At 32.9% G+C, this 15,912-nt stretch overlaps 1 protein-coding gene across 1 annotated transcript; it reads right to left on the bottom strand.

Moving 5' to 3' along the window:
• Window positions 1-3,300: 3,300 nt before the first annotated feature.
• LOC130442719 (uncharacterized) lies at window positions 3,301-15,097 on the bottom strand. Its single transcript, XM_056777058.1, has 6 exons — window positions 14,886-15,097; window positions 13,421-13,483; window positions 10,632-11,654; window positions 9,758-10,187; window positions 6,749-7,033; window positions 3,301-3,700 (listed from the first exon to the last, which is right to left on the bottom strand). Exons 1-6 carry the CDS (start codon window positions 14,943-14,945, stop codon window positions 3,360-3,362), a joined length of 2,202 nt encoding a protein of 733 aa, XP_056633036.1. The 5' UTR covers window positions 14,946-15,097; the 3' UTR covers window positions 3,301-3,359.
• Between the last annotated feature and the right edge of the window lie 815 nt (window positions 15,098-15,912).

Genomic DNA, 15,912 nt, shown 5'->3' on the forward strand with positions numbered 1-15,912 from the left:
TTTCGTAATCCCACACCGCACACCAGACACTCACTTTTGCACAAAGCACTTCTTGAACCTCATGTGTTCTGTAAAAACCCAGAAATCGAAATGTGCAACGAAAAATGAAAATGTGTTTCATCTGAAATCGATACATTTTTCAAAAATTCGGGTTTCTCATACTGTAATTGTTAATGTACCTGAATCACATACGAAAATGCACTCAGCTCCTACAAGATTCTTTACAAGGAAGTTCTTTCTAAGCCAAAATGGAACGCTATCCTTATCTAGCTGGCATTCGGATTTTCTAAGCTAAGATTCGCTCAAAAACACGTTCATGATTATTGTTGGTGTTAACTGTCCTCGGACGCCTCGAGTTTCCTTTTCGATGACATAATTCATTACCCGTATTTTTGAAAATTTCAATAACCTTTAAAATGACAGCATTACTTGGAGAACGTTTATCAAACTTTTGTGTGAATTTATCACATACGTATCGCAATCTAGCACCATTACGTTGGCCGATTCTGTATAAGCGAAAATTATACTTTACTAGAAATATTTTCTCCTCTCGTCTTGTCAGGTAGCTCCGTCTCGCCAGCAACGCAAAGTCGGGAAATTCCATTTAGGAAATGCCAAAATTAGGTGCTAATTAGGTGCCAAGTTTAAAAATTTGTATTTTCATAGTAACGGAATACTCAAAGCTGCGGTGCTAGGAAAACTTGATGGTAGCAACGCAATGAAAATAATTACAATACATTGATTGTTGGGGTAATAAAATAAGGTGCTTATTAAGTGCTAAAGGGTGAATATTGTGAAAAAGCCCAAATAAATAATAAACGAGTTAATTTTCTCCATTTTTAATATATGTAATATATTCCTTGTGTTACACCTCGGACGGCTTCTACTTTCATAACACCTAACCTAATCTAACTTAACCTAACCCAATAATTTTCAGTTAATGTTTTTTCTCCTACTTACATAACATCTAACCTAACCTAAGGTAACCTAGCCCAACCTAACCTAACCCATTAATTTTTAGTTAATGTTATTTCTAGTACGTTCATAACATCTAACCTAACCTAAAGTAACCTAACCCACTAATTTTTAGTTAATCTTATTTCTCGTACTTTCATAACTTTTCTTTTCATAATGCCTTCCTTAATATTACTAGTTTCATACAACTTTTATATGTCACACCTGTGACGCTTCTACTTTCATAACACTTCTTTTCAATTCAATACCCTAACAATTAATATATTGTAACTATTTTCATTGCGTTACTAGCATCACATTTTCCTAACACCTAACCTAACCTAATTTTGACCTAAGGTCAAAATTTGCATAATTTTTCAAAACTAAAATGCGTGCGGGAAAGTGGGTTAAAACGCACGGTCGTAGAAATAGTTATTTTCCTAACAAGTGCGGAAAGTGATACTTTCCCGCACGCAACTGCAGTTGTCCCGAACGACGCGGAGCGGAGTTCGGGCAAGCGGTCAAGGGCGGGAAAGACACTTTACGCATGTGTTAGGAACATTATTTTTTCTACGACCGTATATACAAAAAAGTATACCAACCCGTTTTTCAAAAATAATTTTATTCCAACAAACATAATAATATACAAAACTTTAACTAAAATCCACTAATTATTATAAATATTAATATTGAAAACACAATTTGTTGTATTCTGTAGACTAGTAAGAATTGCCGGTCCAGTGGAGTTATTTGGTTTCAACTGGAAGGTAGATGACGTCAATGAGGATGGCATCGGTTGCAGGTCGCATAAAGATGACGATGACGGTGACGGCAACGGTTTTAAGTCATTTGGCAGGTAACAACAGCTCAGAATTAGTTTCATTTGCAGCCTTCAAAACGGTTTCGGGAAGTTCTTCGTCGGATGAATCCATTAATATTATTGTATCGGATTCGGTTTAATGTGGTTTAATTTAGAAGAAAGTTGCACTTATTCGGTCACTTCCAAGACGTTTTGAACAACTTTGACGTTTTAGTAACAATTACATGGTTATATAAAAAATATCTGTATTATTTTATATTTTCAAAAAATTAAAAATGCTACTAAAAGCTAGAAAAGGTTTAATTTTTATTTGATGGACTATTTCGTAAATATTTATTTATCTGTAGTAACAATAGTTATAATCTCAAAGTAAAAAACTATCTAATAAGGTCAAAATTTGCATAATTTTACTTTCTCGCACTAGTGCGGGAAAGTGACACTTTCAAAACTAGAATGCGTGAGGGAAAGTGGATTAAATCGCACGGTCGTAGAAAATGTAATTTTCCGTTTTTGCGTTGCTGACAAGTCAGAGCTTTGTCAGGTCTATTCTAGTTAACTTGAATTTGACAGCGCGCACATAGTGACACCTATATTTCAGTTTCTGTACTGTTTATTTCGGGCTATTCTGTATTATCAGCTTTCGCCATGTTACTGATGTTATCTGTCAAAAGAATACGTAGATCTTACCGATGGGTTAACTTTAAAATTTATATAATTGAAACTGTTTTTGTCGTGGGTAAATATTGAAAAACATGAATGAAAGGCAGATATTATTCTTGCTTTATCTTTTTTAAGATAATGGTAGAAATGTTCTAGCATATAGAGAAAAGAATGTCGCTAATTCTATAATGACTGAACGTATTTATAAACTGTCTCATTGGAATTTGCTATACAACTACAAGCTGATTGATTTACATTGCTTGTATCACTATTAGAGAAGGTTTTGCGAAGAGGTTTAAAGTTATTCATATGTCTTCAATGTTAAGGCAATAACATGAACATGATTTGAATAATCTTCCAAAAAACGATAATAACGTGAATTGAAGCATTAAAAAGAGATTCTGAAAGTAAAGTGAAGTACGCAAAATATTCTAATAGTTGAATTTAAAGTGCTTAAAGACAATTTTAACCGCTTTATTGTGCGCGCGCTTCATCGATATCTCCTTAAAGGAAATATGTAGCAAGTTCTAGATATTTGCTTTTAATTCCTGTAAAGCTGTAGATGTACCGAAACGAGAAAAATTTTGGGTATTATTAGTAAAAAATTAATCAAAATAAGATTTTTCCCATACAGAATTTTTTCTCTATTTCTCTATTTATACATTATTGTGATTTAACAAATTCTTTTGCTGATTTATAGCAAATTTTGTATACTCGTTTTATTTCATGGATTTTGCAACCTATAAAAGTCGTTTTCATTGTGTAATTTTGAACTTGTTTCACTTGCACATGAGCGTTTTCTTTTCTATATATCATTTATCTTATTCTCTTTGATTTGTTAGGTTATATTTATTAAAACAAAAGACCATAATTGCACACATTTATTTCAATACCAAATATCCATTATAAATAAAATTTTGGATATTCAAAATATATCTACAGGAAGAACGGGATTCAAAAAAATTTCCACCAAATTACCATTGTTTTCTTTAAAGGTAACTGGTTCTTTTGTGAAATAATCAACAAAAGCCCTCATAGTTCCAAATTCTGGTGAAATGCTTTTCATATCAGCATTAAGACGAATTTTATTATCAACTGTTCGTTCAATACCTAAATTATGGAATTTTCCGTTGAATTTGATAGTTAACACTAAGAAATACTTTTCACTAGGACGAAATAAGAAAGCTCCGTCTGTTAAATTCGCCAAAAGTCTTTTGGCACCCTTTCGATCGATATTTCTGAAGAACGGTTCGTTGTTGATGTCAACTAAAAACAAAAAATACTTCAGAAAAGTGGAAAAATAACTAATTGACAATATGCCTGATTTTTTATCTTAATAAAAATAATTGTAGTCAATTCATCATACATGAAACAAATTATTTTGTAACTTTTTCAATCTCTTAAAGGTAATAATCACTCCTTCGAATATTTAATGTTGAATTAAACTCATTGAGCTATTTTTGAACCTTCTTAGTTATAATAAATATCTCTTAAAATATTCTTTATCAAATTGTTCAAATGAAACTATTTCCTACGTTTAACCACCTGAAAGTAAATATTCGAAAAGTCGAAACTTCAAATATTATCTTTCCTCCAAAAATAAAAAAAAATCTAATTTTAAAAAAGAAGAGACCTAAAATCAAGAACATTTGGATGCATTAATATATCAAAAGATCTAGGAAATGAGAAATTGAAGAAATTAAAGAGATACATCGAAATGCTTGTAGTTCTATCGATACACTTAATTCAGTAAACCTTTTTACTGATATAGTTATATATGATATATGATATAGTTTCTCCTCAAAATTAGCATTTACCTTTCTCCCAAATTAGCTGCAATTTTAGTGATGAAGCTCGTCCCTCTAAGCATCTACCCCGGATAAATCCCCGCAGATGGATACAAAGGACATTCCACCACCCCCTGTCATTTTGAGAGGTCCTCATCCTCGTTCGCGTCGAAGTTTCGGGCGTAGACTCATTCTTCTCTTTTTCTTAAAAGCTAACCTGTTGGATATACACTCTGGTCTTCTTGGATGTCTGAACGTCTTCATGCGGGTGTATGTTTTCACTGCCTCGGATAAACCCTTTCCAACATTCTTCAGCAAGAAAAGATCTAATCCGAGTGGTCCTTCCCCTTCTTTACAGATATTCCCGATGTACAACTCGGCACTTGGTTATGAAGTACAGAGTTACCAAGGGTGTCCTGTTGTGGGTTGATTCGGAAGATCTAGGATCTTGGAAGAAAATTTTTTTGTTTCTTTTTATTATTTATATTTATGTCTTTTTTGTATTATTTATTGTTTTTTTTTGTGTGAGGTTTCGTGTTGCCAATACTTTTGCGGTCCCATTTCTTCGTATAGTTGCTAGCTTCTTATTGGCTTTTGGACAATCAATGCTTGTCTCAGTGTTTTATCCTGTTCGATTTGCATATGTATATCATAATTGGTATTATTTTACTCTTAATAAAGCTGAGTTTTGTTTCCGTCTTTAGCTTGCTTTCTATACCGATTAATTCCCAGAGTCTTGCTCTCGATTGTCTCACTTTGTATTTTTCACGTGTTCGTTGAAAGTGAAATCTTTATCCAACGTAACGCCTAGATATTTGGCCACTGAATTTCTTGGTCGTTGATTCTTATATTCTGATCGGTGGTTCCTTCTTTTCTTATAGAGAATGGTATGTCTTTTCTCGAATTTTATTTCTATTTTCCACGTTTTACACCATTCGTCTATCTCGTTTGCAGCGTTTTGGAGTCTTTTCCTGATGTTTTTCACCTTCACTCCGCTCCTTGCGGTACTGCCGGCAGCTGCTTTCTGACTTCCGATCTCTCGTTTAAAACCTTAACCTGAAACTTTCTGTCTTTGAGGAAGTGCTTAGAAGTTTTATGAGCGACTCAGTGTATCCTACCTCTTTTATCTTTTAAAGCAAGCCACTCGAACGAAAGCTTTAATTATGTCTAGGAAGATTACCCCTGTGGATTCGTTCCTTGAATAGTATATTCTACTAGACTCAAGATTTGCTGTTCGGTGCTGTGGTTTCTCTCTAAGTCGAACTCTTCTGCTCACTCTCTCTGCGATTTCACTCATGGCATGTAGCAAACTTATTGATCCGCAGTTTTGCGGAAAAGTGAGATTTTTTCCGGTTTTTCTCAGCATGATGATATCTGCTTGTTTCCATCTCGATGGGAAGTGCTTGGTCCATAACATGCCGTTTATTATGTTCAAATGATATTCTACCTTTTTCGGTATGTTTCTTAGTGCTCTTCTATTTTCATCGATGTTACAAATCCTAGGATTTCTTGATCCTCCTCGGCTGGGTAATCGTTGATGTTTTGTTTTATCTATCATCTTCCTTTCTTCCCTGAGGACTTCCAATATATTTCCATATGTCGAGTTTTTGCGGATTCAATTCCTTTATCCTTCTTGTTCCTTTCCTTGCCCTGTGTTCCCGTAATTGCTCCTCAATTTCCTTCTTTATATCCCTGATTCTCCTCTTTTCTTCAGGGTTTTGTGTCCTTTGGACTCTTCTAGCTATTCGATTTTTTCCTTAATCAAATTTTTTAGATCGTCGTCACCTATATTTTTGCATTTGCCGTATTTGTTTGCTACAATCATCGTATTACTTTGTTCTTGATCGTTTCTGATAGTACTTCTTCGAAGAAACAGACCTGCTCCTCTAGCGTTTTATAACTGGTTATTTCTGTAATCGGTCCTAACATCTGTCTTGTTAACCTTCTGAATTTTACTCAGTCGGTTTTTTTTTATGTTTGTACCTGTTTCTCTGTTTTTTTTTGAGTTTTTGAGGTGACCATTCATAAATTCCATACAAATTTTATTATAAATACGTTTGGCGCTAATCAAGAAAGTCAAACGTTGTCAGATAGTGTAGATAAAGATGACTTTACGAGTATGTTCAAGGAGTGAATCTTCTATCCAAACTAAAATAGCATTCGTTTTAACATCTGCCGAAGCATCTACACAAAGTATAATCTATGGTTTAGTACATTCAGTGATGATTGTACAAGCGCTCTGGAAGCGCTCTAGGGAAGCAAGAAACAACTACTTCTTTAGCAAATGCCACGACGAATATTGAATTAATTGATTTTCTCGTCCATATTATCACTATAATGAAGAGATGCGTAAATCGCTGACAAGTTTCGATGTTGTATAGTGCGGCCCAGTTCTCTCATTCATTAGTGTTTGAATTCTGAACGGACATACTATTCAAATCTTTGAAAATTGATACAAATAGATGTCTTTACTACTCTACATTCCCAAATTACCACTAACAAATGAATTATGAAAAAATAAACTCACATATTGAGTCAATATATTCCTCTTGTTCTTCGTCTGTGTCTTCCTCGATAGGTTCGTCTGCTTCTGGCTGATCAGTTTCATCAATATTGTCGTATGTCCACTGCTCTTCTTCATCAGAAGGTTCAGGATTAGACAAACTCTCGGCTTTCATTGTCAAATCTCTCATTTTAAGCGCTTTGGAAAGTTTATGAGCTAATGAATCTCTCAAAAATTGGTGCTTTGGTAAAGGCGATTTGTCTCTAGAGCAACGTACAGTTTCGTTGTTTTCATACAGATCAGGTTCATCTAAAATACCAAAAACGTATCAAATATTCTGTTCAAAATTTATAAATACCATTGATAGTAACCATTTTGAAATCCAAAGTATAATTATATATAATCATAATTTTCTTGCTATTTTTGTTTATTGTGAGATCTTCTATCAATATTGCTAGATATTTCTCATCAGGAGCTTCGTTTATAAAACTATTGAATTATGTCGTAAAAGTGTTTGGTTTTTAACTATATAACTCCATTATTTATATTGAGGGTACTTTTGACACGAAAAGATTTTATATATTTAGCGCCAAGCTCTCTAAAATATATCAAAAATGCATTTTCTATACACGATGACTTGATGGAAATACCACCGAGTGGTGTGACTTTGTCCTCTGGGGTATCTTTGCCCTCTTTTAAAAAACGGTTTCGCGCCTCCATAATAAATAGCTGGAAGGTCGTTTGAGGCGCTGCAGTCACTGAAACATTCATCTTCAATGTCTATGAGCTATTCTATAGTTTGAAAGTCGTTCCTGATAAGTGTTATCACCAATTATCTGTTTTTATTTGTGTGTTTTCCATGAAAATTTGAGCTCTTCAATACTAGACACTTATTATTATTATTAGTAAATGTAATGAAGAATCTAATCCACTTGAAATTTCGTTCCAGCACCAATCTGTTAATTGTTATTCGAGCGGGCAATGTCACCTCAAGATTACAAGAAACCTTTTATTTAAAGTGTTTTAATGTAATTGGAGTTTTTTTACTTTCTCTTCTTTCAGATAGAGAAAGTACAGAAATCGCCAAAATATTCGACTTCTTTTTTGTACAAAATGTCAAAAACTTTTATGTCATTCTTCTTCTGTCGACAGTCCTGACAGCTGTACTCCTTATTTTCTTGCTTCATCCAATTCATTATAATGATTTTTTAATCTCTTCGTTTATCCTTACTATTAATTGCTCAAAACACTAACCCGTCTAAATTCGATTGATATTGAGCATCATTTACATGTCTGCAAATGATTGAATCCCAGCTAAAACTTTTCTACTCTGTACAGAAGCCCCGCTGAAAGCCTTAATTGTGAAGTCAATGAACTTCCTCTCTGGATCAAATGGCAATATTCCTTCCTCTTCTATACTGCATTTATCTTATTTAATTCCTCAAATCCAATGTATTCTTTGATATCATCAACTCGACATCTATTTAGAGCCTCCGTGTAATTTAATCGCACGTCCTCTTCCTTTGTCAGACCAACAAAAATATTCTTATTCCATACCACTTTCGAAAATACCATCCTGGTAAAAAACTCCACCTCAATATGATCTATCCCTCAGCAAATTCAATAAACAAGTAACATAAGTTGCATATGTTTTACTCTTGAATTATTGAAAAGTAAACAGTATAACCTCAAAGATCGTAGCTGGAGCTACATGCTCTGTAACATCATCAGAAAAACACATCGATCCTATAAAATTTTCTCTTTCTATACCGTTTTTTTTTTGTTAAACTATTTGGTGTCTTGGTATCTCAAACATGCTTATACCAAAAATCCTTTAGTTCCAGAATATATGACAAATATGAACTGCTGGAATATCAAAATATTCCAAAAACTATTAATGGGCTCACTTTGGTATTATAGGTAACGAAAAAGCCGATTGCTTCGGAAAAGAAGCCACCTTTCTCAACTCCATGACTAACCTCCAAATATATGGAGACGTAAAAGCTTGCAAGAAAAATCTAAATCGTAATACCAGATAAAATATTTGGAATCAAGTTACTTCGGCTCATTCAATAATCAATAGTCAATACATTCACTAAGTTTAGTTGCCATTTTGAAGTATATTAGCTGCTTTCTTATGTGTGACATTGACATTATATTTGACAATGTCAGCAGCTCCTCCTCCAAAACATTATCATACGAAGCTTACGGTAAAATATATTCTGTCTAAGTATCCAAACTATGCCACGAGACGTTATGGCCTTATAGCACCAAAGCTAGCTACAAAAAATGTGGTCGTTCAGGTGCGCGCGGCTTCAGTTTGTAAACCGGAAGAACAAACTTCATCACCAAACGGCAGTTCTTAAAGTCAGCGCTGGTCGGATATGAAAGAAATTTCCAGGAACGTCGAATAACTCTCCGTCTATTAGTATAATATCGAACTTGAAAGATATTTTAAATTTAGCATACCAATTGAATAAAGTGATTCAGTTCCTAGAAGAAAAAAAGCTTGATTCCAAAATATTTATCTAGTCAATATACTGAAATAAAATTGTATTAACCTAATATATTTTATAAGAATTATATATACAGGGACTTGATGATATGAAAATATTGCTGTGACAAAACAAATTTCTCATACGATCTCTCGTTTCTGAATTATAGGCCTTTAAAGTTATGATGTAAAGATGGCAAAAATGAATTTTTTAATCGATTTTTTAACCAAAACTACTGTACTCGATAAAATTCATGGTTTAGAAAATATGTAGTTAGATTTTTAGATCGTTGTACATGCCAAGGAAACCGTTCACCATAAACAAACATTCTGAGTAAAATTATCATAATTTTTTTGCATCAAGTCCCGAAATACCCAATATATTATTTATTGTTATTGGGACTAATAACTACAGTTGTTACATGCACGGTGAATACAAGAAAAAATTACACAAAAGCAGAATTAATACATAAATTAGTGTGTACTAGTAGATAAAATCATTCAAAGAATTGAGTAAATTTCAAATAAGTATACTTTACATGAACAAAGTTTCCTTGTTTTTTCCTTAAGATTTTCATAAACCATATCATCTCCCTCCTCTTCTGCATCGTTGTCTTGTGTATGAAGCAATGGTTCTCTAGGTAAGTTTCTCGTAACATCAGCATTTTTAACACTTTCACTTTCCTTAATTTCATTAAAATCTTCAGTATTTGGTATTTCCGGTAGAGGACGATCTTTATAAGAATAACTATTCATTGAATGAGATGTATGTTCTGTTTCAAAAGTATGATTTTCGTAGTTTGAAGTATCTCTTGTCGATTTGTATCGATCCACTATATATTTGCCGATATTTCCCAAGCTTCCGAGGAAATTAAGTGGACGTTTGTCTCTTTCCACATTCACATCAGAGGTATATTTCCTTTGTATAGTATTTGATGACTGTTCGTTTTTTATATTTGCCAGGGAGTTCTAAAACATTAGTTTTCATTGTTTTTTGTTCATTGAAAAATCTTTCATCCCCACAAGAGTTTGATGATTATTTTTAAGTAAATAAATTGTATTAAAAGCACCAAAGCAATGCAAGGTTCTATTGATTCACACTTTGAAATCGCGACTATTACCTCTTTAAGCACAAAGGTGGAGAAACTAATAACCAAAAAGTGTATATTATTCATAAAATCACAATCAAAATGTTTTGAAATATTATTTCTAGAAGTCAACCACCATATATTTACCCTTCAACTACAAACGTGGAACGTATTCATGAGCGGAGGAACAATGTTATAGAATGTTAAGGAATTCTCTCGTATCTTGAATTCAATTCTAAACATACGTAATTAAGAACAGAACGTTGCATTACATACGAATTTTATTTTATTTTTTTTTTTTTTATTGAGTAGAGAATATTCGTACCATATGTCTTGGATTATTATTAGTGGCATTTTGATCCTCTACTTGATCATATATATTCGGCTGGTCTTCATCATCATCATCATCATCAACGGTTTCTACTGGAACCTTTACATTAATTGGGCTAATTTTCTGAGCTTCTATTCCATAATTGGGCAAAGGTCTTTTACTAATATTTGGAGACTTATTTGATTCTACTGATGGTAGTATTGGATGTTTAAAACATGTCGAAGCCTGTTCATTTGGAGGACATTCATATATAGCGTCTGGTTCATCATCAGGATCCGTGTCTCCCCGAAATTTATTTTTATGTAAGAATGTTGATCCTAAAAATGATTTGGGAGAGTTTTCATCTCCAGTGGGACTGTTACCAATGTCTAGATCTGTAGGTGTGAGATATCCACCATCTGATATTAATTTTTCTTCAAATTTCTTTGTTGGCAGAGGGCAAGGTGGTCTTGCCTTTGAAGATGGTTCTGGTAGAAATGGTTTATTAATTTTGGATGTTTCGTTATTTTCAGAAGCTTCAGGTTCGATTGGATGAGATCTTGCAGTTTTTCTTATACGTTCAAATGGTTGATTTTGTTCAGATGGTGATGGGTGTTGAAAGTTTGGGTTAATCTCATTGAATTGGGCACTAGGTGATTGGGTCGATGAGAATAAGCTAATTTTTCTTTTAACTTCGTTACTATCAACATTATTAATAGAAACCTTATATTGTGACACCGGCAAATCAGCATTATTTTGTGGTCTTTTAGTAACCGATGATTTACTAGTGATCAAGTTAGATTTTAAGGTTAGGTTCACATTTTTCTGTTGTGTTGATCTAAGAGTAGGTTTGGGTGTAGAAGGAAGGGAGGGCTTGGGTGTAGAAGGAAGGGAAGGCTTGGGTTTAATTTGGCGTATTGTATATTCTGATTTCACTAGAATAGCTGGATTTGATTTCACTTCATTTATGAAATTGAAAATACTCTTTTTTTGAAACCGAGATAACCCCCAGCTGATAGTTTGTAATTCATTACACTCCTAAAATAAAAAAAATCAATAAAATTAAAATCTTCATGGGTCATTTTCTGTTATTTTAATTTCAAACCCTCGATTTGCAAAATTGTTGTAAGATGTCTGATAAAAAAGTATGGATAATGAACATGAGACAAATTTTAAACCACTCTTACTACATTCTCTTTAGAGACAAGTTAGAAAAAACATCTAAGTAGCTCAAGAAATGTTAAAATTTGTCTATGATGATGAAGTAGTAAGTATGGAGACTGTTTATAAGTAGTATAAGCAATTTCGACCTCGAAAACAGGTATAAATGTTCAAAAAGTTGGAAAACTGTTTTGTGTAAACAAGCGATTGACTATTTGAGAGCTTAAGAGGGCTTAAAAACTGCTATCACGACAATTGACTTTCTAAACAAATTAATTCATAATATTCTTCATCAACCCTCGTATTTAGCTCTTTTATCATTATTTGTAATGAATAATCTTATATGAGCTCCAAAATTTCCAGTAGTGAATAGAAACATTTATAAAAAAAACTGTAAAAACAATGGAATGAAGAATCTATTTATTGCTGAATTAGCAGAAAATAAACAAAAATTCGAATCAATTATCTCAATTTTTATCAATAATAATTTTGTCTATGTTTATGTGTACTATTGCAGAAAAACTGCATCAACTGAAAACAAATCTTTAGATGTTTGTGTCCTGTTATATGTCCAAATATCCAAGGAATTCGATAATTCGCAAACATCTGTAATAAAAATTTCACGTGATAATAAATTCCGTCCATACAAGGTAAAGTTGGATCAATAGTTGTCAGATGACGATTTTGATAGACGGGAAGAATTTACAGACCTAATGATGGAAGAATGTTACAATCTAAACGATCCAAATTTTTAAGTAATGTTAAGTTTTGCGATGAGGCCACTTTTTGAATTAATGGAAACGTAAATCGGCATGATTGTAGATACTGGTCACGTAACAATCCCCGTTGGAAGCGTGAATCCCACTCCCAATATCCCGAAAAACTGAATGTATGGGCTGGAATAATAGACGACAAAATAATTGGTCCCTTTTTCATTGAGAGCAACTAAATGGTCCGGCGTATTTAGAATTATTGGAAAATAGGTGAAAGGTGTGCTTTTATCGAATGGGCCCCGCGATCATCCGACAATAATCCTTTAGACTATTTCCTGTGGGGTCAATTAAAAAACATCGCTTATAAAACAGAACCTGCCAATATTCAGGAATTAAAAGATATCATTACCACAGAAGAATTCAGCAGTCAGGGATGTTGCAAAATGTATTGCAAAGTTTCAAAAATCGCATTGATTGATGTATTGAAATAAATGGATAACATTTTGAACATCTGCTGTAATCGCCTTTACAGTATATTTTCAAAAATTCGTAATTTCTCTACTTCACAAATGTGGATCTACTTCTAACATGACACAAACCCTTGAGCACAAAAATTGAGGCGTTCTATACATAAAACTCACTCTGTATTTGTACAAATGTTATATCATACGAAAATATTAGAGGTATAACTTTATTAAATATTTCAACTATCTACTAAAAGATTGATAAAAATGTTTTTGGTGTTATTTATTCGTAATATATATTATAGGAATGAAAACGGGCTCAATTCATCACCTGCAAGCTGTTAACACTGTAAAATATCCTTGCTTGTGAAGATCTTAGTTTCTTTGATCAGAACGAAAATTATAGTTAAAGAAAATTGCGTTTCATTTTTTCCCTTCTTTACATTTTTTAAATATCTTTACTTACCAAAAATGAGTGTCCGTTAAGTCCTTTATTTTCTAAAATATTAGCAATTCCTTCATACCCATTCTAAAATTGAAAATTCATGGTGTAAAATGGATATTACTTACTTACAAACATATTCAAAGGGAATAGAGAATATATTTTTAGTAAGCTATATACCCCGGGTAGATATTGTATTACCCACCCCTTCTCATCGTTATTGTTGTCCGTAGAAAATAGATTATTAAGGAATGAAGTGTCCTTTAACTCAGAACCGTGACGATGAAAAGATGCTATGAAACCACGTTCCCCTGAATCAAATAAAAAGGATCCAGTTTTTTGGGGATACCTTAAAAGTTAGGTATAAGCAACACCGGTAAACGAAAGGAACGGAATGATCGATAAAATAAACTTCCATTGTGACGCTTATCAGGCAGAATCCTGGAATGCTCTTCCAAGTTCAAAGACATATCATCTGTAGTCTCTGGAACTGTGTAGAAGTGCAAGGTACCCACTTCGTACATGTAATATAGTTTTCACGATTAATAGGAAACTCTTTGAATTCCCATTTTCCTGGGAAAATAAGATTTGCCAAAAGCAAAAAGAGGTGTCCTACCGCGATTTTCTCTTTCCTGCCATGTTTATAATTCGATAATTTATCTTCAATTTTATTAACAAAAGGGTTGCAAGGGTTCTAAAGGTTAATATATAGTCCAGAGTGCTTCGGGACTTGATGTGAAAAGCTCGGGAGTGAGTAGATGACATGAAAATATTACTGTGACATAAGAAAAATTCTCATATGATAAGTTGTAGACTAACCAACTAAATTTTTCCTTATGTAAGTAACACGATGTTCGATAGTATACAATTCAATTAGAAATATTTGTCTATGTTTTTATACCTTCTGTAAGTATGTATTTTCAATAAATAATCACAATTTATGATAATTTTCTCCAGAATATGTCTGTATGGCGAACAGTTTCCTTGACATGTACAACGATCTAAAAATCTTTCTTTTTGTTAAAAAATCGATTTAAAAATTAATTTTTGCTATCTTTCGTTTGTACAGATTGTCTCTGTAAATGTTACGAATTGTTAACCATTTGGCATGAGCCGCCCTGGCCTACAGATAGTAATGTAGAATTATTTATTCAGACAAACACATTCCATTGAAAATTTATACTGTTCGAATGTATAATTTAGAAAATATACTTAAATATAAGCTCTGAATTCGCAACTTTGTAGGCCTATAACTAAGAATGAGAAAATTTTCTTATGTCACAGCATTATTTTCACGTCATCTATTTACTCCCGAATTTTTTGCATCAAGTCCTGTAACACGCTGTATAGACAATAATAACGATGCTTGTTAAGTAATTTATAATGAATGTGTTAATTTTTCTATTTATCTCCAAAAAACTACAACTGTTGTTATCGCTCCATTTTTTGCTAACTTTTATATTCAACAATAATATAAATTCAAACTTACTTCTCTTATAGCTTTTATTAATTGTTCCTCGCTCAAAATTCTTACTTTGTTTAAGTTCATCCTCAATTGCTAATGGTGTGGTTGGACTAGTTCTAAGTATACACAATATTATCTACTAAACAAACACAAAACAAAAACGCTTTTAGATACAATTATTCGCATAATAAGAATAATCATATGTGATGAAACAGTGTAAATGAATAATTTTATCTGAATTATAGAGGAAACCGCATACAGTATCATTAACTGGAACTTCCTCGTGATATATCCATGCAATTTTTTTATCATAATGATTAATCAATGGCAACTAACTCAATCCCAATAAGAAAACCCCCGCACAAATATTACGAAACGTGGATTACTTTGTATTCAAACATTCGTTTGAATTTCGTTTCGCACTTTTGAAATAAAATCATCTAATTTTTAACTTTTTGATCTGTACATTAAAAAAAAATTAGATTGTGATCTTCACGTTTTGAAGAACGTCTTTTAGATAAAACATGTTAAGGTACGTGGTTAATCAAACAAATCACTCGTTATAAGAAAGGCTTTATTGTCTGTTAATAAGAATAATAAAAGAAACACCTTTACAATAGAACATGTTACATAGAACTGAACCTGTCAAGGAACACGTCGTCCTCATGAGCTCTTCCACACATGCAAGAGATCATGCGCTCTCCACACGATACACATACGCACAAATATAAATGAAGTACTGTCAACGGAACAAAAACCAATCATTAGTTCAAGATAGTCGAGGGAAAAAGAAAACATTTAAATTTCATTTTTAATAATGGAGAAATAATTTTCATAACTCAACACTTTGTTACATATATGTATTTAAACATTTTTTTGAATTAGGCTTATCAAGACAATTTTACATTATGTAACTACTTGAAGTTTGGTTACACTCGCACACTCGCCTATCTATTCCTAAAGGCGAGTTTACACGGTGCGAGCTAACGGGTCAGTTGAGACGGCAAGTAACTGTATGCCAGCTATTGTTACCGTTTAAATGGATCCGCCG

This window comes from Diorhabda sublineata, chromosome 4 (genome assembly GCF_026230105.1).
Source record: "Diorhabda sublineata isolate icDioSubl1.1 chromosome 4, icDioSubl1.1, whole genome shotgun sequence".
Lineage (NCBI taxonomy): Eukaryota > Metazoa > Arthropoda > Insecta > Coleoptera > Chrysomelidae > Diorhabda > Diorhabda sublineata.